We start from the raw sequence: 23,770 nt of genomic DNA, 5'->3' as shown, positions 1-23,770 counted from the left end.
ACGGACGCACCGGCGAGCCGACGCTGGAGGCGCCGGGCGCAGGCGCTGGGCCGGCGGGCGACGAGCGGGAGGAAGAGCCGCGCGCAGCGAGTGGGCGCCCGCGGCCGCCAGGTCGGTGCGCGGGCGCGGAGGGGTCGAGGCGGGCGCGCGGCGAGGCCGGAGCGCGCGGCGGGCTCACGTCCCGAGCGGTGTCGGCGGCGGGGCCTGGCCGGGGCGCAGGCTTCCCGCTCTGGAAAGTTTGCCGCCGCCGCCGCCGCCGCCGCCGCCGCCCTGGGAGGGCTCTGCCGAAGTCAGGGAGGGAAGGGGGAGGAAGGGAGGGACCGCGGCAGGGAGGAGGCGGCCGGCGCCAGGCTGCCCGGGAGCCCTGGGCGGCGGCGGCGGGCGGGGCGGCCGGGGTCGGGGAGCCGGGGGTCGGGGAGCCGGGGCGCAGGAGCCCATCCACCGCCGCTTCCGCCGCTGCGCGCCCCGGCTCCTCCGGGTAACGAGCTGCCTGCCTCCTCCCGCAGTGTCCCGAGGGGCGCCCTCCGCCCGCCGGTGCCAGTGCGGGGCCATGGGGGGCAGCACGCCCGCGCGCGCCGCCTGAGGACGTCTTCGCCCCCGCCCCCACGATGGGCGCCCCGGCTCGCGCCCTCGCGCTCTGCGTGGCGGTGGCGGTCGTGACCGGAGCCGCCTCGGGGCCCCCAGGCATGGAGCAGCGCGTCGTGCGGAGAGCCGCAGGTGAGGAAGGACCCGACGGGTACCGGGAACGGGCTCCTGGGCGGGCGCGGGCCGGAGGGTGAGCCCCGGGCTGGCCCTGCGGAACGCGGGGGATCTCGGCCCGAGCTGGCGCGGCGCTCTGTGGGGCTCCCGCCCCAGGGCGAGGCCGCGGCGGGGACCTGAACGGGACCGGGCGTCCGCAGCCACCGCTGCCCGCGGCTCCGCAGTGGGGCGCGGCCTGACCCCGAGCACTTCGGGAGGGCCCAGGGGCTGCGTGTCCACGATCCCCATTGTTGTTCTGTGGGTTCTCACCGACGGAAAGTTCCTATTGTTGGTGGCGCTGCCCCTACCCGCCTCCGTCCCAGCTGGCGGCTCCGACCCGGGAGCGAGAGCCCGCACTTTGGTGGGAGGGCGTGGGAGTGCCTCGGCCGGCCCCGCGGGCGCTGCCCCCCAGGGGCCTGCGTGAGGACGCGGCGTGGTCCCGTGGCCGCGCGCCCCGGCCCTGTGCGGGAAGGCGTGTGTCCCCCGCAGGGCGCGCGCCCAACGCCCGGCCGGGCTCCGGGCGGTGAGACGGTGGGTGTCCGAGGGGCGTGGAGCGGCGGACCCCAGCTGGCAGTCAAGGTCGGGTGGACGGCGGGGTCCGCCGGGGAGGGGCGGGAGCGGTCCGTGCGCCAGGCCCCGCCCCGCACACGCGCCGCGCCCCTCGAGGTGCTGCGCGCGCGGTCCCCCGCCGAGCCCCGGGCGCCCCGGCACCGCCGCCCGCACACGCGCCAGCAGGGCTCGCCCCGGGCGCCCGGGACAGGGGCGGCCGCACAGAGGGAGGCCTTCCCCGGTGAGCTCACGCCCCGCCCGGGCGGGACCCGAACAGCCGCTCCTTTGTACCCCGCGCGACCACAGACCGCGCATTGATGGCGGCCGCGCCGGCCTCGCAGGGAGGTGTGAGCGCCGCGGAGGGCGCGCCGTGCCAGGGAGGCGGCGGCCGGGCGGCCGGAGGCAGATGGCGGCCCGCCCTCCCCGCGCCCCCGCGCCCCTCTCCGCGGCGGCGGCTGCGGCCTCCCGGAACAATGTCATTTTTTTATGAATGAAGTGGGGCCGGCGCTTGAATGTGTGTGTCATTCAGCGGCGTGACAGAGGCCGTCGCGAGGTCAGCGCGCGCTTTTAGCGCCGGCTCAGGCGGCCCCAGCTTCCAGGGGCGCAGAATAGGCGGTCGCGGGGAGAGCCCCGAATTAGCATTCGCATTCAGATAAAGATATTACTCCCTACGGCCGAGGAATGTCAACTAGCCCCGGGGAGGGGGCGGCAGGCGGGGCCCCAGACCCTCTCAGGGCCCCCCTCCGGCGTGCGGGGCCCGGCGCGTGGGGGGTGGGGGGGACCATCCTCCCGCTGGGAACTGCGGGCACCCTGTGGGGCCCGTCCTGGGGCAGGGCAGGAGGAGGGAGCTCTGGGCACAGGAGGAACCCCAGGGCGTGGGGCCTTTTTCCGCCAGACTGTAAGTGCCCTGGTCACCAAAGTGGAGCTCGTGAGACAGGGAGTGGGTTGAAGGATCAATAAATTTTAATCCAGTTCCTTAAGGAGATGGACCAGGCCATAAAAATACAAAGACCTGGTGAAATTTAGAAGTTCCAGCTGACACTTTCCCGGGGAAACAAATTAAAAAGCCAGAATTGGCTGTGGTCAAGGTGTGGAAGGTGTGGGCTCCTGGTATGACCTGGGCAGCCTTCATCTCCACCTGGGGCCATTCTTCTCTGTGAGGGGGAAGGGGGCACTCCCCCTGCAGCCTGACCCCACGCAGCCAAGAGGGGTTTCTTGGTTCAGGGCATTTCCCAGAAAAGTACTGGTTGCAACCTCCCCCACCTCTTCATCAGGGCTGGACTTTGAGCTCCACAGGCCTCTGGGTGGTTCATTAACCTGGCTGAGCCAGAAGCTGGACTTCTGGCCTCAGCCTCTGCCCCCAGGGCCTCAGGTCCTCCTTGGGGCCACTCTGGGGCATGTCTGTGCTGGGTTTCACAACCAAAACTAAAGGGGAACAGGAGCCCTTGAGGGAAACACTTAGCCAGGCAGACCTGAGTGACTTACAAGGGAGGGAGCAATGGGGATGTCTCTTTTGGGTGGGAGGGGAGCTCCCCAACTCCAGATCTGTTGGGGATCTCTTGTAGGTGCTTGCTCCACCTCCAAATCCCCCCTCCTGTTTTTTCTAACTTTGTTAGGAAACCCATCAAAGTTTCCAGGTGGGGAGGTGGGAAGGTCCAACCTTCCCCTTGACCTTGGGGTCTCTGAGATGACCTGTGTCTCTCAGGCTATTTTGTACATGCCTGGCAGCAGGTCCCCTGTTCTGGAGAGCAGTGGGAAGCTTCAAGCATCCTGCATAGAACCCTGTGTTCTTCATTCCACCCCAAAACCCACATCCCTTGGGGGCAGCCAGCTCCAAGGGTTCCTTTGACTCAGGTCTGAATTTGATGTTTGTTCCTTGGGGTCCTCCCCCAGGCCCTCTGGAGGGAGCGTTGTCCAGCCCGTGCACTTCCCATGCGATGGGGGAGCCTCTGCTCTAGTGGTTGGTCCTCCTTCCTGGGCAGGCTCGCTCTGGCCATGGCCTGGTGACATCATGGGTGATGGGTCAGGTCGCTCACCCCTGCTTGTCACGTACTCTGGCATGTTAACAGCCTGCGGTGGCCTCCTTGGCCTTCGGGTGGGATCTTTGCCCTGTGTCCTGGTGGGGGAAATTGAGGCACCAGGTACCTCTGGCAGAGTGGGGGGGGTGGTCTCTGTGACTGAGGGACATGCCTGTAAGCCCAGCTGGGCCTTTCCAGGACACAGTACCCCTGGGTCTGACTATGGCTGCCCTTGGCATGCGGCCCCTGCTGAATGAAGCTCAGCCCCCTGTGGGGTGCAAGTAGAGCAGGACTTCTGTTCTCCAGTGTGTGTGGGCCTCAGCACTTGTGCGGGTGCGGACAGGGCCCCTTTTTGTTGATCAAGAAAGACTCCTTTTGGGGGCTGCTATGGGATGGGGGCTGAGGAGCATGTGCCCCTGATACTCCCCAGGTGAGCCAGATGGTAGCTGTTTTAGCGCCCCCTTGTGCCCATCATTCTCTCTCCCCCTACCAGACCCCCCCCTTCCACCACTCAGTCCATGAATCAGACCTCCTGGAGGCGGAGACTCTGCTGCCAATCCGTGCCCTAGTCCAGGGGTCCCTGGCTTCTGCAACCTGGGCAGGTCAAGGATTGGGCCTCAGCTGAGTCCGCCCTCCCTCCTTCCGCCAGCAGATGGCTGGCCTAGGAGTTCCTCCATGTCTCCTCAATCCCACGCTGGACCAGGTTGAAGTGAGTACTGTGTGGATGGTTTGACCTGCTGACGCTGCCCAGACCAAACCGGAACCAACTGCTGTTGCCCTTGGGCCAGGGCCTGGGGCTGAGGCTGCCATGACCAGCCTGTTCTCAGCCTTCTGGGGGGCCTCAGTCAGTGCCCAGCACTGGGTGGTCCTCACAGGATACAGTGACCAGGACTGAGGGGGGTGCTGGAGGTCAGATCAAGAGTCCCCTGACTGTGGGGCCCGCAGGGATACAGTCTTGGAGGATACTTCAGAGACCCTTCTGGTGGGCATGCGGCCGGTGGGGCCGCCTGGAGTGGGTGGGCAGAAGTGGGACTGGCCGGGAAGCCAGGGGCTGCTGTGGCTAAAGTGGGCAGCTGCGCCCTCGAATCTAGGCCACGCGTCGGCAGAATGACAAGTGACGGTGTAACTGACCCAGCTGAGTCTGGGGAAGGAGGCCTGGGCGCTGGGACCACCCACCCCTGTCCTGGGCCCCAAGCCCAGGCCGCCTGCCTGCACCAGGCATTGTCTGGCCCTGGCAGGAAGGCCTGGGGGTGATAGCCCGCCAGTGGTGTGTCCCTGGATCTCAGGCCTTGGCTCTTTGAGAGCGAGGCAGCCACTGGGCAGGGGGAGGGACCCAGGGGGCTGACCGGTGGACATATGCCCTTGGCAAAGATCCTCTACCTTAGCTTGGCATTTACACAGTAAGGTGGTGGGGGCAACTTACCCTGGCTTTGAGGGCTCCTGCTCTGACCTGCCCACTGCTGAGTCTGGATAATTTCCCACCCCTCCCAGCTTGTGTCCTTATCCATGAAGTGGTGGGAGGATCACAAGTTCCCTTAACCCACTTGCCTGTGAGACACCACTGGTCAGATGGCACCGTCCTATCTGTTTTTGTGACTTATTTCTTCCTCTGTGTTTAGCCTACTGCTGAGGTGTAGTTCACACACAAGATACTTGCTTCTGAGTCAGGGTACAGTGTTCCATGTCCCTAAGACCCTCACCCTGGGCTGACCCCCACAGTGCATTGGCTTTTGGTACCTGGCCCATGGCGAGTCCTGTTCTGGGAGGTTTGGCCACTGCTGCCTTCTTGTGTTGGGGAGGGTCTGTTCTACGGAGGGAACTGGTTTTGAAGCCAATATGAGGGATGGGGGGGCATTCAGTGGGCCCCTCCTGCTGGGTAAATCATGCTGTCCCCAACCTCATCCTTCATGCCTTGAGCCTCCATTTTAACCAGAGGTCTGTGAGGTACTGCCTGCCTGTTGCCTGATTTTGTGCAGCCTGTGAGCTCAGGGTGGATTTTGCATTTCTAAATGGTTGGAAAAAAACCAAAGGACAGTAATACTTAGTGACAGTTGGCAACGTGAATTTTCAAGGTCCATACATATAGCTTGTAGCCGTAGCCACCTACTTGTGCATCATCTACGTCAGCACTGGTTCTTGGGGCAGGGCTGCACGTAGCACCGCCTGGCCCTCTGCGGGACACTTGGCAGGACTGCAGGCCTTGGACGCGTTGGCCTTGCCCAGCACTGTGGGTCCTAGACGCTCCTGCTGCCTCCTCCTCAGTGTCCAAGCAGTGGGCATGCCATGGTGCCTCCTGGGGGGCGTGTGCAGGTGCTCAGTATTCCTGCTTTGGGGGCACCTGCCCTACGGTCTTCCATCTCCCCTACAGAGACCCCGGGACCTGAGCCTGGCCAGCAGGAGCCACTGGTCTTTGGCAGCGGGGACACTGTGGAGCTGACCTGCCCCTCACCTATAGACAGTCCCACAGGGCCCAGCATCTGGGTCAAGGATGGTGTGGGGCTGGTGCCCTCAGACCGCATCCTGGTGGGGCCTCGGCGGCTGCAGGTACTCAATGCCTCCCATGAGGATGCTGGGACCTACAGCTGCCGGCAGCGGCTCACCCAGCGCATCCTGTGCCATTTCAGCGTGCGTGTGACAGGTAAATGCCTGTGGGGGGGTCCACCCAGGGCAAGCCTGGGAGCAGATGCTGGACAGGTGCGGTCAAGGGGTCACCTCCTGCCCATTCCATGCTGCCTGCCTTTCAGATGCTCCATCCTCTGGAGATGACGAAGACGGGGAGGATGAGGCTGAGGACACAGGTGAGCCCAAGTTCCAGGCACATGGGGCTGGCCAGGGTTGGGGGACTGGCTTCCTAACCACCAAACCCTCTGTGCTGCAGGTATGAGGTCTCCTGCTCATCGAGCAGATAGGAGACCAAGGCCTGTGGCTATCTCCCCGGGATCACACCGAGTGTAGGGTCCCCTCAGGGCGCGGTGGCCCTGAGCTCTCTGGGCAGAAGCTAGGGGTTGGGGGACCTTGTACTGCAGGTGGGACAAGGAGGTGGGGGGTGGCTGCAGCGGGGGCAGGAGGGCCTTGTGGGTAAGGTGGTCCAGTCCAGGTGTGAGCATAGCTGCTGTGGGGTTGATGGACATGGGGTCAGAGGCATGTAAGGTGGGAGAAGAGGGTGGCTGTGGGCTCTAGGACAGCAGGTTTGGGCTTCTGATTGCTGTGAGGGGGATGCTACAGCATCTGCTGGTGCAGGCTGTGAGGGCGGGGTGAGGTGACAGCACTCAGGTGTTTAAAGCCCAGTACGGTGGCAGGGACGCTTTGCCTGTCATAGAGGGGCTGGTTATGGGAGGTGGGCCGTCTGTTTTTGGAGGAGCCAAGTTTGAGACGCCAAGAGATGTGAGATAGGGGCAGGGGTCCTGTGGGATCTGGTGGGCAAAGAGGTGAGGAGGAGCCAGCCAGGGAGGCAGAGCTGGGTGGGGATGTGGGTGAGGTGAGGAAGGGTCCCAGGAGAGGAGCCAGGTGTGGGGTGCTTAGGACAGCTCTGCCTTGGGTATGTGCCCCGCCAGGGGCGTGGAAGGGGAGCCTCGAGGTTTCATGCTTTTTCCCTATTTCCTCTGGCTGCCAGGAAGTTCAGAAGCCAAAGTCCAGGCCCAGTTGCTCTGTCCTCCCGACCACCCTGGCCACATGGGGCAGTGCTGGTACCCCCCCCCCCACCCCAACCCAATCCAGTGGGCTCAGGGGCCCCAAGGGCCAACGCCAGGGCTGCCCTCCACAGGCATTGTCAGGGGTGCTGAGTCACCATGGTCTCTGCCTCCAGAGGGCTCCCTGCCTGAGCCTCAGTGCCCTTCTTCACCAGATGGCTATGTTGAAGGCAACAGGGCAGGGGTGGGGGTGAGAGGGGTGTCTCTCCCCGGCCCTGGGGGATGCCCATCCAGCCTCCCATGACAAGAATGCACCCCTTACCCCAGCATTGGAGGATGGAAACCACTTAGGGTGGGGATGGGCTCAACCCTGAAAACCAGGAAAGGTCAGGGCCTCCCAGATGCCACATCTGAGCCTCGTTGCCGCGTCCCCTCCCGCTTCCATCAGGCCCTGTTGTGAGCTAGAGGGTGACTTGGGGTCTCATGAATCCTGGCAGGCACTGGCTACCTTTAAGACTCAGGGCTCTGTGGGTGGTTGGGTCTTACATCCTGGTAAACTGCTTCCAGAGCCTGGCATGCCCATCCCGCTGGGCTCTGTGCCCTAGGCTGACCTGGTTCCACTGCCAGTGGGGTCTCCATCAGTGGGCCTGCCCCAGATGGGCCTCCCCTGGGAGGTACCCTGGTATCTTGAAGGCTCCCGGGTCAGGGAGCCCTCTTGTCGGGAGTGGGTTCCTGGGGAGGCAGTCAGGGAGGGACCATGTGGCTTAGCCTTGAGAATTCCAGGAGGTGATTCTGGGACCATCGAGGCAGAGGGGATGCTGAGGCTGGAGAGGCAAGGGACAGGTGGGCCTCTGCTCCCCTCAGGGGGCTAGCTGCCATGTGCCCCTCTGCCAGCAGGGGCTCCGTACTGGACACGGCCTGAGCGGATGGACAAGAAGCTGCTGGCTGTGCCGGCCGCCAACACTGTGCGCTTCCGCTGCCCGGCCGCTGGCAACCCCACGCCGTCCATCTCGTGGCTGAAGAACGGCAAGGAGTTCCGAGGCGAGCATCGCATTGGTGGCATCAAGGTGGGCCTGGCGGTGGGTGGCGCTGGCCGGTGGGGGCCTCGGCCTGCTGTCCCCTCACCCGCGCGCCCGCCTGCAGCTGCGACATCAGCAGTGGAGCCTGGTCATGGAGAGCGTGGTGCCCTCGGACCGTGGGAACTACACATGCGTTGTGGAGAACAAGTTTGGCAGCATCCGGCAGACGTACACTCTGGACGTGCTGGGTGAGGCCCCAGAATGCGGGCAAGGGCTGGCGGCTGGGCAGAGCCAGGGGCAGCGCTGACCCCATCTGCCCCCCCAGAGCGCTCCCCGCACCGGCCCATCCTGCAGGCCGGGCTGCCGGCCAACCAGACGGCCGTGCTGGGCAGTGATGTGGAGTTCCACTGCAAGGTGTACAGCGACGCCCAGCCCCACATCCAGTGGCTCAAGCATGTGGAGGTGAACGGCAGCAAAGTGGGGCCCGACGGTACGCCCTACGTCACTGTGCTCAAGGTGGGTGGCACCCCTGGCTGGGCGCCGGCAGATGGGACCCAGGCCTCGCACCATCAGGGGAGAAGTGGTACAGGGAGGCCCGGCTCGGCTCAGCACTGGTGGTGTGGGGGAGGGGAGGTTGGAGCATGTGGCCCTGCTGTGAGTCCTCAGTTTCCCTGTCTGCTCTAAGGGTTGGCCTTAGCCCTGGAGGCAGGCCTACAGATGGTGCCCTAGGCCGGGCTCAAGCTCCAGGCCTGGGGCAGGCAGGTGGCACATTCTGGGCCTGAGGTGCTGTCAGCCACTCCTTGTGCCACCCTCACCCGGCACCGTCCGGGTGTGCAGAGCACGGCTTGCTGCCTGCCTGCCTCCCTCGGCCCTTGCTTGGGCCAGCAGGGCCTCAGCTTCGTTCCCACGGCCTGAGGGGCGGGGGCCACCCGAGCTGGGAAGGTTGCAACACTCTCAGCCCAAAGAGAAACATCTGTTGCTGGTGGGGGTGGGGAGCAGGCACTTGGGCTGAGGGCAGGAGTCCAGACCCGACTGGAGAGGCCATGGTGGCCTGGTCGGGTGAGATCTCGACATGCATGGGAACATGCTTACCGTGAGCCAGGCAGCAACATAGCAGGCCCATCCAGGACCCCAGAGGCAGGCAGGCTGCATGCCAGCCCAGGAGGGCCTCTTGGAGGGCTGCCTGCCAGGGCTGCACTCTGGGCTGTAGTGGGTGCACGTGGAGAAGGTGCCTCCTGTGGAACCATGGCCTGCCACTGGAAGGTGCTTCTGTTGTCTCCTCCAGGCAGCCTTCCTGCCTGGCATAGCCTAGCCACACCCCCTTCTCCATTCTCTGAGGGCCACCCTCGTGGCAGGGTCTGTACCAGGGCCTGCTCCTGCATGGCCACTCTGTGCCCGGCCGGGCTGCCAAGGGCGCGCCTAAGCCGGGTCTCTTGTCCCCGCAGTCCTGGATCAGTGAGAGTGTGGAGGCCGACGCACGCCTCCGCCTGGCCAATGTGTCCGAGCGTGACGGGGGCGAGTACCTCTGTCGAGCCTCCAATTTCATAGGCGTGGCTGAGAAGGCCTTTTGGCTGCGTGTTCACGGGCCCCAAGCAGGTAACAACTCTGTCCCATGCTGTCTGGCACGCCGAGCTCCAGCTCCGATGCCCTGGCCATGCGCCCACCTGCACGCCCCCATCCTGCTCGCTCCCCGCCCTGTGGCTCGCACTGCACTCCCGATGGAGCCACCTCTGCCATGCTGGTGTCTCTGGTCTCCACTGTGACCGCCTGCTTCCAGCCCCCGTGGCCTGTGCTGACCCTGCCTGCGCTCCCACACACACCCCCAGGACTTCAGCCCCAGTGGGGGCTGTACCTCTCTAGGCTTCTGCTTCTGCCCCTACCCCCGTGTGTGTGCGTGCGTGTTGGTGTGTGTGCACGCCGGTGTGCTGTGTATCTTTCTCTCTCCCTTTCCCGCCCCTGGCTCCGCTGCCTACTCACTTCCCATTGGTCTGTTTGTCCACCCATCAGTTCACCTATTCTCCTGCACCCCCCCAGCGTACACGCTAACCCTGCATGCTGCGTTTGCGCAGCCTGCTGCTGGCCGCACGCCTGGCGCTCACCTGGGACAGAGGATTCGCCGGTGGAGGGACTGGCTTCGGGCTCTGTGTGGACGCACAAGGCAGAGGACCCTTGGCGCCGTGGCCGTGGTCATGGCAGTGGTGGTGGTGGTGGCGGCGGCAGCGTTTTCTTTGCAGCCTGGCGGGATCGTCACCATGTGGACTCTGGCTGTGGTGCCCGTGGGAGGTGCTGGCGCTCGCCTATCGCGCTCTGTTCTCTCTTTATAGACGGCGGGCGCTAACACCACCGACAAGGAGCTAGAGGTTCTGTCCTTACGCAATGTCACCTTTGAGGACGCGGGGGAGTACACGTGTCTGGCGGGCAATTCTATCGGGTTTTCCCATCACTCTGCGTGGCTGGTGGTGCTGCCAGGTACTGGCTCCTGCTGGTGCTCGCTCTGTTCCTGTCCTCTTGGGGTCGCTGGCTTGGGACACTCCACGGCTGCCAGGGACAGGCAGGGGGCCCTGCAGCTCACGGCCACCTTGCTCCACAGAACTCGTGCGCCAGGCCCTGTGGCTGATATGGGAGCAAAGTTGACATGCAGTGTCTTGGCTCAGAGGGGCCTCCCTGGAGCCGCCCCACTCTCAGTCAGGTCCCCACAGCCTAGGTGGCAGCTCTGGTGTCTCCCTGGGTGGCGGGTGTGAATGCTGCTGGCTGTGCTGGGCTCCTTCTCTCTTGGGTGTCCCCCTCCTGACCCAGCATTTCTGACTGCAGGACCCTCAGTGAAGGGGGGCCACTGAGGCCGTGGCGTCCCCCCCCACCCCCATCCTGGCGTCTCAGTCCCTTTCCCCATGCCCACTGTGCCTCTGGTTCCGGCCCAGGGCAGCCCGTGGGGGCCCCTGTGTGGCTGGGCCAGGCCTGCAACACCCGTGTCTTTGCAGCCGAGGAGGAGCTGGTGGAGGCTGGTGAGGCTGGCAGCGTGTACGCAGGTGTCCTCAGCTACGGGGTGGGCTTCCTCCTCTTCATCCTGGTGGTGGCAGCTGTGACACTGTGCCGTCTGCGCACTCCCCCGAAGAAGGGCCTGGGCTCGCCTACCGTGCACAAGGTCTCCCGCTTTCCACTCAAGCGACAGGTAACAGAAAGTAGATACCAGGTTCCGAGCCGCCTGGCCTCCCGGACATCCCCACGGCCCAGGCTTCCAGGCTCCTGAGCTCAGGGATGCCCTGCGGTGTCTTAGGCCTGGGGCCTGCCCTGGGGTGCAGGTCTCTGTGGTGGCTGAGCCAGCCCAGCCCCTGTCTAAGCGGTCCCCACATGGAGCCTGGGTTATTTGTCTTCACCAAGTGACACCTGGGAGTTACCCTGGCCCACACAACCTAGCCAGCCCTGTCTACACGGGCAAAGCTGAAGCCTTGCTGTCCCCAGGGGCGCCCTGCCACCCCTACTCCTGCTGTGGTTTGGCCCCGTGGCACCAACCTGTCCCTGCCGACCCAAGCAGGTGTCCTTGGAGTCCAACTCGTCCATGAACTCTAACACGCCACTGGTGCGTATCGCCCGGCTGTCTTCTGGGGAGGGCCCTGCACTGGCCAACGTCTCTGAGCTGGAGCTGCCTGCTGACCCCAAGTGGGAGCTGTCCAGGGCCCGGTCAGTGTTGGTGATGTGACCATGTGTGCTGGGGCTGGGCCCTGATCTGGTGGGGGTCGGGGCACATGTGGAGTGTGGCCCTGTGGTAGGGGAGGAGGCACCACTCAGAAATATGATTGGGTTTAGATCAGAGGCAAGTAGGAATCTGCATGATGGGCAGTGTGATGACTGCTGGATGCAGGGTTGGAGCCAGATGCTCCTGAGGTGCGGGTCACCCCTTGCAGAGTGCTCTGTTGGAGGGCCCTGCAACAGAGTGAGGCTGGAGGGTCAGCGTCCTTCATCCTCATGAGCAAGGTTGTGGGGCAAGTATGGAGGGCTTCCTGGAAACAGCAGCAGTGGGCCTCAGAGACCACCCAGGACAGGGCCTCAAGCTGGTGGGAATACTCATTGCTTCTGTGTTTCTGCCACCAGGCTGACCCTAGGCAAGCCTCTTGGGGAAGGCTGCTTTGGCCAGGTGGTCATGGCAGAGGCCATCGGTATTGACAAGGACCGGGCTGCCAAGCCTGTCACTGTGGCTGTGAAGATGCTAAAAGGTGAGGAAGGGGAGGGATGTAACAAGGGGAGCTTGGGCAAGGGCTGGGGTGGTGGCACCTGACTCACTCTCCTTCCTGCACAGATGATGCCACGGACAAGGACCTCTCAGACCTGGTGTCTGAGATGGAGATGATGAAGATGATCGGCAGGCACAAGAACATCATCAATCTTCTGGGAGCCTGCACCCAGGGTGGTATGTGCTGTGGCTGGGTGGGCCACTGGTGCCGGCCGGTCCCGAGGGCAGGGGCCCTTGTCTCAGCCGCCTCTGCTCCCAGGACCCCTGTACGTGCTGGTGGAGTATGCAGCCAAGGGCAACCTGCGGGAATACCTGCGGGCAAGGAGGCCCCCGGGCATGGACTACTCCTTCGACACCTGCAAGCTGCCTGAGGAGCAGCTCACCTGCAAGGACCTGGTGTCCTGTGCCTATCAGGTGGCACGGGGCATGGAGTACCTGGCTTCCCAGAAGGTGAGCAGGAGGTGGGAGGAGGGTTGCTGGGTCCTTCAGCCTGCCAGGACCACTTGGGAGCTTCAGCCCTGCCCCCCGCCCTGCCCCCAGTGCATCCACAGGGACCTGGCAGCCCGTAACGTGCTGGTGACCGAGGACAATGTGATGAAGATTGCAGACTTCGGCCTGGCTCGGGACGTGCACAACCTCGACTATTACAAGAAGACCACCAACGTGAGCCTGGCTGGAGGAGGGGCAGTCTGGGGAAGGGGGGGGAGGGAGAAGCTGCCCCCCCGCCCCCCCGCCAGGGCACCTGGCCGTCAACATGCCCCCTCCCCATCCCAGGGCCGGCTGCCTGTGAAGTGGATGGCACCCGAGGCCCTGTTTGACCGAGTCTACACCCACCAGAGTGATGTGTATGTGGTCTCCCAGACCCGGGGTGGGGCCGGAGGGTGGGGAGCTGCAGGGATGCTGGACAGAGCTAGATGTGGCCTCTTGGGCTCTCTGCTCTCCATGGGGTCTGTTCAGGGCAGGCGGTCGGCTGGCAGGGTAGGCTGACGGTCCCATGCTCCCTGCCAGCTGGTCCTTTGGGGTGCTGCTCTGGGAGATCTTTACCCTGGGGGGCTCCCCATACCCTGGCATCCCAGTGGAGGAGCTCTTCAAGCTGCTGAAGGAGGGCCACCGCATGGACAAGCCAGCCAACTGCACACACGACCTGTGAGTGTACGCGCCCTGCAGTCCCCTTCTGAGCACTCGGCCCCACAGGTGGCGGCAGCCAGGGCCTGGCTGGGGCCAGGGTCATGGGAGGCAGTGTGGGCTGGGTGCAGGTGGGCACCAGGTGGAAGCCTCACCCCAGCATGATGCTCCCAGGTACATGATCATGCGGGAGTGCTGGCATGCCGTGCCTTCCCAGAGGCCCACGTTCAAGCAGCTAGTGGAGGATCTGGACCGCATCCTCACTGTGACGTCCACTGATGTGAGTGCAGGGCGGGGGCGGGGGGCCCAGGGGGTGCAGCGTCCCCTGGACTGTGCATTGGGGTACAGCACTGACCGCCACGCGCCCACAGGAGTATCTGGACCTGTCGGTGCCTTTTGAGCAGTACTCACCAGGCGGCCAGGACACTCCCAGCTCCAGCTCCTCGGGGGATGATTCCGTGTTTGCCCATGACCTGCTGCCTCCAGCCCCACCCGGCGGTGGGGGTCCTCGGACGTGAAGGGCCACCGGCCTGCAGGCTGAGCCCCCGTCAATGTGAGAGCAGACCTCAGCTCACTATGCTGCTGGTGGTGTGCTGTCAACCACTGGGGCCTCCTGGCCCAGGCTTGAGCCCTGGGCCAGCCTGATGGACAGACGACTTTCTGTCTGTGTGGGCACACATGTGTGTGGGTGTGTCTCGAGGCCCCGGCGCTGGAATCCCTGGAGCACCCGCCCTGCTGTACAATGACCTCCTGGCCACCTGTGCTGGCTGGCAGCACCAGGGGGACCGAATGTAGAATGTAAAGGGGCTCCTCCCTGGGGCCCCTTCCCCCAGGCTCCCCCATTCCCTCAGCTGCTGCCCCACATGGAGCCTCCAGTGTGGACCCAGGCCCCTCCCAGTGCCTGAGCTGAGCCTGCAGGGAACCCCCACGTGGCACACGTCCCTCCCAAGCGGCATCTTGTCCCCGGGGGTTGGGGTGAGCACCCCCACCCCAGCCTTCCCCACTTCCCACCCTGCTCCTTGGAGACTGAATTACGGGTACCCGAAGGCAGGAGCCTTTAACTTCTGAGAGGTTCATCCAGAGACGAGTGTACATTTATATAAATAGAAGCTGTGTATAGGACACACACATATATATATAAATATCTATATGGGAGAAGAGCTGGTGTCGCGGGCACGGGACCCCGGAGGGCCAGGGAGGCTTCCAGTGAGACTCAGTGCGGAGACGACACAAGAACCAGCAGAGGATGGAGGGCTTTTCTAGCACTGCGGTTTTGTTTTAAAAATTGTACCTGGACCTGTATATTTGTAAAGCTATTTATCAACCCCCAGACCCCCTATCCCTGTCCCCCCGCCATGTTTAGCCCACCGCATGCAGAGAAGTTTCAGTTTTAACTTATTAACAGCTGAGAAAGTCCAAGCTTCTGTTGGCAGGGTGGCCCCATTGGAGGGGCAGGTGCTGGGTGCGGCCAGCGTCACCCCAGACTTGAGCTTGGTCTCCAGTGCCCGCCAGGGTCCTGAATAGTTTGAGGTGATTCTAGCGAGGATATTCTATTTCCTTTGGCCTCCTTTTGCAGGGGAATTAGATTTCTATAGGGTTTTTCTTTAGGAGATTTATTTTTTTGGACTTCAAAGCAAGCCGGTATTTTCATACAAGTTCTAATTGCCGTGTGTTCCGGGTGGGGAGGCCATTTCCAGTGGGGGCCAGCCCTGTGCACCGGTTCAGATGTTATTAGATGTTACAAGTTTATATATATCTATATATATAATTTATTGAGTTTTTACAAGATGTATTTGCTGTAGATTTAACACTTCTTACGCAATGCTTCTAGACTTTTATAGCCCGGACTGCTACCTTTCAAAGCTTGGGAGAGAAAGCCGTGAATTCAGTCCTGTTCTTTTTTGTACTATTACTGACCCAAATTTGGATGGCTATTTTTTGCTCATCAGCTGGCCAGCTGGGCAGTGGTTCAGGGTGGTCTTTGTTCTCAGGGCCCCCCGCCTTATGGGGGCCAAAGGTGTCGACCCAAACTGGTAGCCGTACCTTCCAAAAAATAAACAGAGACAACTGGCTCACATCCCTGCTCTGTTGCTTTCCTGTTTCCTGTCCTGCTGGGACCCCAAGCAATTCACTGTCCTCACTGTCCACCCAGGGCAGGTTCTGTCATCAGCCCCCCCAACAACCCAGGAGAGAGGGCTCACCAGCTGCTACCAGAACCCACAGACTGGCTGCTCGGGTCACAGTCCCAGGTATCGCCTTGAATAGGACAAGTCCCAGGCAAAGCCAAGGTGAGGGTGAAGGTGGTCCAGTGTGTCCAGCTGCCAAGGGGTCCAACACGGCAGGGCAGGACCTCAGGGCCACAGGTGGTCTTCATTGCCTCAGTCCAAGGTCCTCAAGGGCAGGGAATGCTGGCAAGGGGGCATCCAGGGGTGGCTGTGAGAGCCTCATGGGATGCAGCAGCAAGTGGAGGGAGGAAGGGCCTGCCAAGCCCCCTGGCTGCCCCCAACTCATGAAGTCCAGGTGGGCTTTGGGGGTCCTGTGTGGGCACCTGCAGCTGCTTTTGAAGCTCCCCCTCCACACCCCACCTACTGGCATCTCTGGTCAGCTGGGGAGGAGAGGATTCTACCTGGGTGCCCCTCCTCCCCCCATGGAGCCACAGGTCAGCAAAGCCCTCACCTGGCCCTGGATTCAACTAGACTCAGGGAGGGCTCTTTCTGCTCCGGGGACCATAGTCCTCCTGGACGCTTCCGCTTCCCTTCCCCATCCCAGGCCTGGCATCCCCTCCTGGGTCTCCGGCAGTACCCCCTACACTCCACTGCTGCTTCGAGTGGATGCTACACTCTGACCCCCTCAGGTGGTTGGGGCACTGAGGACACAGTGACAGGATCTGGCCCCTCTGCTCTGGAGTTCTGGGCCTGAGGGAGTAGGGACACAGATCAGGGCCCCCACTCATGCCTCAGTGGTGGGGGGTAAGTCTGGGAAGGCTTCCTAAAGGAGGCAGCACTGCTCAGGCTAAGTGGTAAGGCTAGAGAGGATTCAGGGACCTGTGGCCATGCACAAACTTGGCCCAGGTCCTCTCCGGACCCCAGTGCTGCCCCAGCATCATCTGTCCCTCCCTCCTCTGGCCCAGCTCACCCCGTGTCAGGTTTGACCAGAGGGCGGCAGCTGGTTAACCAGACCCTGGTCTGGTGCACTTTGACTTGGCTTCTAACTGGCTCCCTCTATAGCTGTGTCACTCACTTCCCGGCGTCTGGGGCCTCCCTGGAAGGGGAAGCTGCTAGGGTCCTGGATCCGAGCCTGGTGCCTCTCAGTACCCTGACCCCACTTGGGGAAGCACCCCAGCACCCCAGCACCCCCCCAGCCTGCAGGAGACCCCTTGTTTTGTGTCCCCAGCGCTCCAGGAGATGGAGGTGGAGGAGGGTGGGGGAGTGCCTGCGGCAGGGCCCCAGGCCGTCAGGGAGGTCGGCGGGGCGGGGGCGGGGGTGGGGCTGGGGGTGGTGGGAGCCCAGAAGGGGGCCCCCCCGCGGAGGGGGGCCTGGAGTGGAGCCCACTGGCGATGGGGCCTTGGGGTGGGTGGAGCTCGGCAGAGGGGGGCGGGAGATGGGGAGCTGAGTGGGGAGCCCGCGGGGAGGAGGTGTCCAGTGGGGGGGCGTGGTGGAGGGGTGGTGGGGCCTGGTCGGGAGACCCGGGAGGGGCGAATGGCCCTACAGGGGAGGCCGGGGGCCTGGTGGGGGGTGGGGTGCCGGGGCGGGTAAGCTTGGAGCGGGGGTGGCGGGGAGAGCGGGGGAGGAGGGGAGCCTGGCGCAGAGGAGCCCGGTGGGGAGTCCGGGTTGGGGAGCCCACGTGGGAGCAAGCGGGGGGGGGGGGGGGGGCGGTAGGAAACCCGGAGGCGGGCGGAGCGCGGGTCGGGGGCGCCCTCTAGTGTCGGCCAGCGTCCCCGCCGCGCCCCCGTCCTCGTCTGCGCGGCCCCGCGGGGCTCCAGGGGCGGGCTCGGGACCCGGGTCCAGGCATCCAGGGGAGAGGCCGGTTCCCCAGACGCCAGCGGAGACCCCGGGCGGGACGCGGGCGGACAGGGAAACAGGCCAGGGGGGCAGGTCGGGGCGCTGGACACGCAAGTAAGGGTAGCTCCGCCCTCCGCACTGCAGGAAGCCTCCCTGCCCTCGCCTGCTGGCCCCGCCTTTCCCGCGGCCCCGCCCCCCACCTGCTGGCCCCACCTTTCCCCGGGCCCCGCCCCCCACCTGCTGGCCCCGCCTTTCCCGCGGCCCCGCCCCCCCACCTGCTGACCCCACCTTTCCCCGGGCCCCGCCCCCCACCTGCTGGCCCCACCTTTCCCGCGGCCCCGCCCCCACCCGCTGGCCCCGCCTTTTCCCGCGACCCGCCCCCCACCTGCTGGCTCTGCCTTTCCCCGCGGCCCCGCCCCGTCAGACCGCACCTGTCAGGCGGCACCTGTGGCCCTGCCCCTCACCTGTCTGCTCACCTCCTCCTGCAACCTGGGCTGGCAGTTTCCCGAGTGTTCTCTGGTCCCCAGGGCGGGTGGGTTCCGCCCCAGCCCCGGGACAGGCCTCAGCGGCGGCTCAAGGAGTGAGGCACCCACAGGCCTCCTGCCCTTGGAGGGTCGCGAGCTCCTTATTCCTGGACTCGCAGGCCCGGCCCTGTTCACCTTTCTTCCACGCTGCCTGGGTGGCTCACCTGGGCTGAGGGCCTCGAAACCCTTTCTGGCCCCCTGCAATCTTGTTCCTAATCTGCCAGCTGCCGCCCACCAACCTGTCCTGCTAGGCTGGACACCAACCATGCACCCCGCGTCCTTCCCCCCAGGCAGGTGGGCACACTCTTGGCTGCAGCTGTCAGTCTTCAGGGGGGATGGCCCCACACTAAGCACACTTGCAACCCGCTGGAGTGGAAGGGCTCCAATCGCCCCTACCACAGCTAACCAGTGTGTTTGTTTTTAAAGATTTTATCCATTCATTTGACAGAGCAAGCGAACTCCTGCTTGCAGGAGAGGGACTCCCCGCTGAGCAGAGAGCCTGCTGTGGGGCTCGATCCCAGGACCCCAGGACCCTGGGATCATGACCTGAGTGGAAGGCAGACACTGAACCCACCAAGTCCCCCAGTCACCCTTGCGCTGTTTTAAATGGAGACCTCATCTGTCTCTCCTTTGCCCAGACCTGCCTTTCTCTCCTCTTCCCAGAGCTTTCTGGGGGTGTAGCTGTGTCTTCTGGAAGGCTTTGCTTTCTGGAGATGCTGGTGCTCCTGACGGGTCACCAGACTTCGCTGGGTGGGCACGAGGGGCATATGCCCACAGCCCTCACACCCAGCTCCCTGCCTCCACGACCCCCAGCCCCCAGGGAATGGTGACGGGGACTCCCAAGCAGCACAGGTGGATTCCAGCGTTTCTGGGGGTCCACAAGCTGGAATTGCCGCTGAGGACATTCCATGGATGGACCCTCCTGGGATGACAGGGGAGCATCTTCGTCTTTCCTTCTAATGAGCTGCTTTCAGTCAGAAACTGGTGTGGTCATTTGCATGTGCTGGGGCAGACAAGTCTGAGTATCACCATAGGGGCCTGGATCTCTGCTGACAACCAATTCTCGGGGTTCCATCCTTGTTCTGATCAGGAGCACCTTCCCCTGGACTGCAGAGCCACCTCCTTAAACAGCCCCTGCTGCCACTCCCCCCCACTCCTCTCTGCCCTATCAGCCTCTCCAGAGCCCTGCTGCCTTACAGGCTTATGGAAGCCACTGACCCAGGGCCCAGGCCAGGGAAAGGCAAGGGCTGGGGCCCAGCAGCGCCCCCCCACCCCACGCATGTACCCATAGCAATAACCTCTCCCACGTGGTTCCAGAGCCGTGTCTCAGCTCTCAGGACCTATGGGGCAGAGGGGACAGTGGCCAAGGCTGGCCTCAGGAAGAGATGGGATGCTGGTGACAGTGGCCCTTGGACAGGGCGTGTCAGGACTCGCAAAGGTGGAAGGATCCCACATAGCCTGCCATGCAGCCTGGCACCAGTGAAGGGGTGAGGCCACTTGAGACAGGGTGGAGGTCCTGGGCTCAGGTGGGGTGATCTGTCTGCCAGAGGGAAACTGGGAGGATGGTTCTGCTGCCCACACTCCCCTGAGGCTCTGTGAGCCCTGTCCAGGCTGCGGCATAGTCAGAGAGCCCCCACATCACCCAGGACCCCTTCAGCAGAGTGCACAGCCCTCGGGCAGCAGTATCCCCAGCCCCAGGAGTCCTCAGGGTCTTTGAGAACAGAACTGGGCTGGATCAGAACTCAGCCAGGATCCTAGTCCTGCCCACCCTGGTCCCAAGGCGTCCACTGAGGACTGGGGTTAAGGGGGAAAGCATGGTCAGGCAAAAGCCTCCTTCACCAGTCTGCACAAAGCAACCACCACACAGTGGACAGGTCATCGAGACAGTGCTTTATTCAGCCTTCATACACTGAACTAAGCATCCAGCCACTGGCACAGAGATGGGTCTAGATGCACAGTCTGACGGGACGTAAGGGCCCATGTCACAGAGCCAGGGGGCACCTGAGGCCAGGGCTTGAGCTCTGGAAGGCCCATGTCCATGTGGAAGCTGGCCTCACAGTGACACCCCCACACCCACAGTCCACGGTCCACCCTTCTGCTGCAAAGGTAGAAGCAGACCTCAAAGCAATGGCAGACGCTCCAGCAATTCTGACAGTTACCACCTTGACTTCTGAGGCATCACATGGTTCAGGAGCTATTATAGGAATATTAATTTGGCATTTTAATAAAAACACTATTTCTAAAAAAAAGAAAAGAAAGAAAAAAGAAAGATGTTTATACACAGCCAGGGAGGAAGTGGTTCTCAGGTGGAGCCAGCCCTGGGACCACAGGATGTCCCAGAGACAGAGCTGGTCTCAGGACATCCATGGGTTCCTGCCCTGCCAGCCCAGGGCCCCACTGGGAGAACCACTGCCTGCAGCTTATTCTCAAAAATTACAAAGTGCCCTTCATTTAAAAAAAAAAAGTCTAGATTTCAATATTCCAAAAGGGCTCCAGAAGCCACATGCCAATTTCCGGAATCCCAACTGACGACATGGGTGCTCAGGTGAGGTGAAGGATGAAGCATGTGCTAGGAATTGGCTTCCTTTCCATGCAGGCGTCCACACCACAGGCTTCTCCTCCTGAACTGCGGAAAGGCCGTAAGTGCAGCCACACAACATAGGTGGTCAAGACACAACCGCCTCAGAAACCTTATTGCACAGAACTCTGATTTCCAGGTCCACTGTTTGTGGTGCCCACCCCCGGACATGAGCTTCAGCTTCAAGAAATAGCCAAGGACAGTAAAAGGCCACACCACACTGAGGAGGGCACTTGCAGCAGGCCACGGCCACCCTGGCAAACACCTCCGGCCTACATGCAGGTGAGAGTCTCTCCCAGATGATGTGGACAAGCTGGGGGTGGGGGGCTGGGGGAGGAGGTGGTGTTCCAGAGCAGGGGGCGCCGGGCTGTGGCAGTGACCGCGTCGTGGAGATGGCCAGGGCACCCAGCCAAGGCGGCAACGGTGAAGACGGGAGTTGGGCACAGCTGACAGGGCCCCTAAGCACTGCTCACCAGAAAGACAACCGCCATCCTCGGGGTGCACGGGCAACCCAAAATACACACATATACTTCCTATGGCTCAACACCAGGCTACTAAAATAGTATAAGGTAATTCATAAATATTTTAATTAAGCATCTAGAATATATATCTTTCTCAAATAATCGAAATAAAAACCCTTTAGAACCCAACTGATACTTTACAAAGGTTTACATTTGAGAATACATAATCTTATTCCTATTTCGTCAAGTTTCCTCTTTAATGGCTGAGTAAAAAGTTTCAAGTAATTTAGAAGCCATCCTTTCTGGGACCTCGTCCTCTGCTCCCGGCTAACCTGGCCACTCTTGTTCCCATGTCTTTCAACTCCTATGCCTGCATTCCCCCAAGAGAACGTTCTACCCATTAACGGACCTGGCCTCAGAAGGATGAGTCCAACACAGCTGAGACCCCAGGGCATAGCCCTGCCTGCCCCCACAGAGCACCAAATATCCGAGCTGCCAGGTGCCAAGGCGGCTAGAGGCCAAGCCCTCTGAGGCTATCTTGCTCCACCCCAGCATGTGCCAGGCAAGCCTGACACTTCCAAAGCCAGGGGAGTGCCTTTCTGGAAGCCCCTCAGGACGTCCCGCCGCAGGCCCAGGAGCAGACACCAGCCTGCTGGTTCCAGAGGAGCTGGGAGTCACATGGAGACCCCAACACTGCACAGCTACCCTGGGGCACGGTTATGTGTGCTGAGCGCCCCGACCATCCCGGGGCCCAACACCCACACGGGTGATGAGGTGCTGATGCCTCAAGGTGGGAAACTTTCTAAAAACCACAAGAGCATGATAAATTAGTTGAATGGAAAGGCTTAATCTCCAAGTTCTTCATTACTATCTTTCTCAGCCTCAATCACATCAGCTATTCTAGGTCAGACAGGCTGTCATGTGTGGAAATTCTGTACTAGTTAACTGGTTAAAGCGTTAAGGTAAAATAAAAGGTTAAACCAAGTAAGAGCTGACACGCACAACAGGGGACTTGCACAAGGCACCATGTTCCTGTCAGAGAGCTGTAGATTTCCAGAGGCCATTAGAGACACCTTTGCAAATGAGTGTGAAGCAGTGCCATGTATGGTGATGGTCAGGAGTTGCGTCCACTGGCTGACGGGCACATCTTCTCCAGAGCCGAGCAGGGCTGTGTGTCGCTAATCCCCATCTGCACACCTCAGGCTCCATGGGCACAGGGAGTCCACAAGGCTGGTCCTTTCTCCTCCGGGGACAGGCACCAGCAGAGTGAAGCCCATGCAGGGGGTCTAGCCAGGCTCACTCTGGAGCCAGGAGGCCTGTGTGCGGCCGATGGTGGGCTGCCCACATGACCACCAAGGCTGGGGCCACTGTGTGAATCCAAACATGATTCCCGGGAAGGGTTCAGGGATTCCAGACTGAATCAATCTTCATGGAATGATGAAAATTAAAAATTACTTGATTATGGAAGTTTCTGATTTATTCCAGACAAAATATTAGATCTGTCACTAAGAATCACGTCACAGCCATCACTATCACAGCAGGGCCGGCAGCCGGCGCTGTAGGGGTCCCTAATTCTTTACTTCGGCAGCCTCCTTCTCCGCCTTCTCCTTCGCCTTCTCCTTCTCCTCCACCTTCTCTTCCTTTTCCAGCAGGGCCACGATCTCAGCCACCTGGCTGGTGGAGATGTGGACATCTTCCTTGTCCACCAGCTCAATCACCTACGCACACAAGAAAGGGACAGGCGAAAGAAAAAAAAAAAAAAGGGACAGGGGTTCAGGGATGGCCTGGACCCTTGCAGCACTTTCCCCGCAGGGCACACAGCGGAGTCAGAGCATATCTCCGTCATCCCAGAGAAGAGCCACTCGGGTGCTCCAGCATCAGACACCACCAGACCTTAGGAGGCCCACGGGCTCCCAAAGCCCCAGGCCAGGTGAAGAGCTATGAGGGAGAGGGGCTCAGAGAGCAGACATGGGGATGAGGGTCACAGCTCTGCCAAGGGCTAAGGATACGGGCATGCAGGGCACAGGCCTCCCAACTGCCATCCACACCACGGATCAGGCCCCAAGGAAGGGGCGGCTGACGTGGGCTCAGGCCTCCCAGCCCCGGCTGCTGGCAAAGCGATGGTGTCCAGCACATGCACCTGATGATGCCTTGGTCTTACAAGCGGACTATAATCAGTCAACAGCTATACTCGGTAAATGTGTGAAAAAAATCACTATCTGGACACACTGGGAGCCATTTAGACACTGTGAAGGGGTGCTCTCCTCAGATCCCCTTATGAAAGTGGAAGCCCATTCCAAGTCTCTCGGGCTGCCCAACACCAGGTACCTGAGTGTTCCCCCATCTTGCATCCCACCCCCACCCCCACCCCAGGAATTGGGCGACCCCTGCTGAAGTCTGGCTCTGGGGACGGTCTGATGCCACCATCCTCTGAGGTCTGGTGCCCCAGGGGCACTGCTGCTACCACACTTCCCAGACTGCACCGTGGCCCACTGGACGCCTCAAGCAGATGGGCTGCTCTTGGTGGACATTAACTAGGCTTTTCTTCATTTCATGTGAAAAATAAGCCAAGGGTTTAGTGTGAGGACAGAGACAGGGCCACGTGTGGACAGTGCCCTCCCCAGAGTGAGCCCTCAGCTGGTCTGTACAGCCCCAACCCAGTCCCACCAACTCACCTTGACGAGGTCATCAATGTTGATCTTGCCGTCCTTGTTTTCATCCAGAGCTGAGGCCAAACTCATGAGCTTGTTTTCTGGAATGTGCTTGATTTGCTTCATGGCACTGATGAGCTCATTGATGCTGATGACATTGTCTCTGGGGGGGGGGGCGGGGGGGGGAGACGACACAGCCTGTATGTGGCACCACCAAAGCCTCACCAGGCCTCCTATGGGTTGGACCCA

General features: G+C 62.0%; 2 protein-coding genes across 13 annotated transcripts in view; one reads left to right on the top strand and one right to left on the bottom strand.

The window, feature by feature from the left end:
* Positions 1–560: 560 nt before the first annotated feature.
* FGFR3 (fibroblast growth factor receptor 3) lies at positions 561–15,383 on the top strand. 10 transcript variants are annotated; one of them, XM_038533272.1, is made up of 17 exons: positions 561–717; positions 5,674–5,943; positions 6,050–6,103; positions 7,832–8,001; positions 8,078–8,201; positions 8,279–8,469; positions 9,399–9,549; positions 10,932–11,128; positions 11,486–11,631; positions 12,043–12,164; positions 12,248–12,358; positions 12,441–12,631; positions 12,722–12,844; positions 12,956–13,026; positions 13,190–13,327; positions 13,481–13,586; positions 13,678–15,383. In XM_038533272.1, the coding sequence occupies exons 1-17, from the start codon at positions 609–611 to the stop codon at positions 13,822–13,824; spliced, it is 2,421 nt and encodes an 806-aa protein (XP_038389200.1). In that variant the 5' UTR covers positions 561–608; the 3' UTR covers positions 13,825–15,383. The 10 variants fall into 10 exon arrangements, with proteins under 10 accessions (XP_038389200.1, XP_038389198.1, XP_038389207.1 ...); XM_038533270.1 differs by having other exon boundaries at positions 7,829–8,001; XM_038533279.1 differs by lacking the exon at positions 9,399–9,549 and adding an exon at positions 10,278–10,422 and having other exon boundaries at positions 562–717; positions 10,932–11,122.
* Positions 15,384–19,700: 4,317 nt separating this feature from the next.
* LETM1 (leucine zipper and EF-hand containing transmembrane protein 1) overlaps positions 19,701–23,770 on the bottom strand; it is a 36,806-nt gene continuing 32,736 nt past the window's right edge. For 2 of the 3 annotated variants that reach the window (XM_038533267.1, XM_038533268.1), the window contains exons 13-14: positions 23,546–23,684; positions 19,702–22,588 (exon numbers count right to left, since the gene is read on the bottom strand). In XM_038533267.1, the coding sequence (XP_038389195.1) occupies positions 22,439–22,588; positions 23,546–23,684 (289 nt within the window). In that variant the 3' untranslated portion in view covers positions 19,702–22,438. Of the gene's footprint in view, positions 22,589–23,545; positions 23,685–23,770 lie in introns of all 3 variants that reach the window. The other variant, XM_038533269.1, reaches the window with a different exon arrangement.

The sequence above is a fragment of the Canis lupus genome, chromosome 3 (assembly GCF_011100685.1).
Source record: "Canis lupus familiaris isolate Mischka breed German Shepherd chromosome 3, alternate assembly UU_Cfam_GSD_1.0, whole genome shotgun sequence".
Classification (NCBI taxonomy): Eukaryota; Metazoa; Chordata; class Mammalia; order Carnivora; family Canidae; genus Canis; species Canis lupus.
This window is presented reverse-complemented; position numbering and strand designations above follow the sequence as displayed.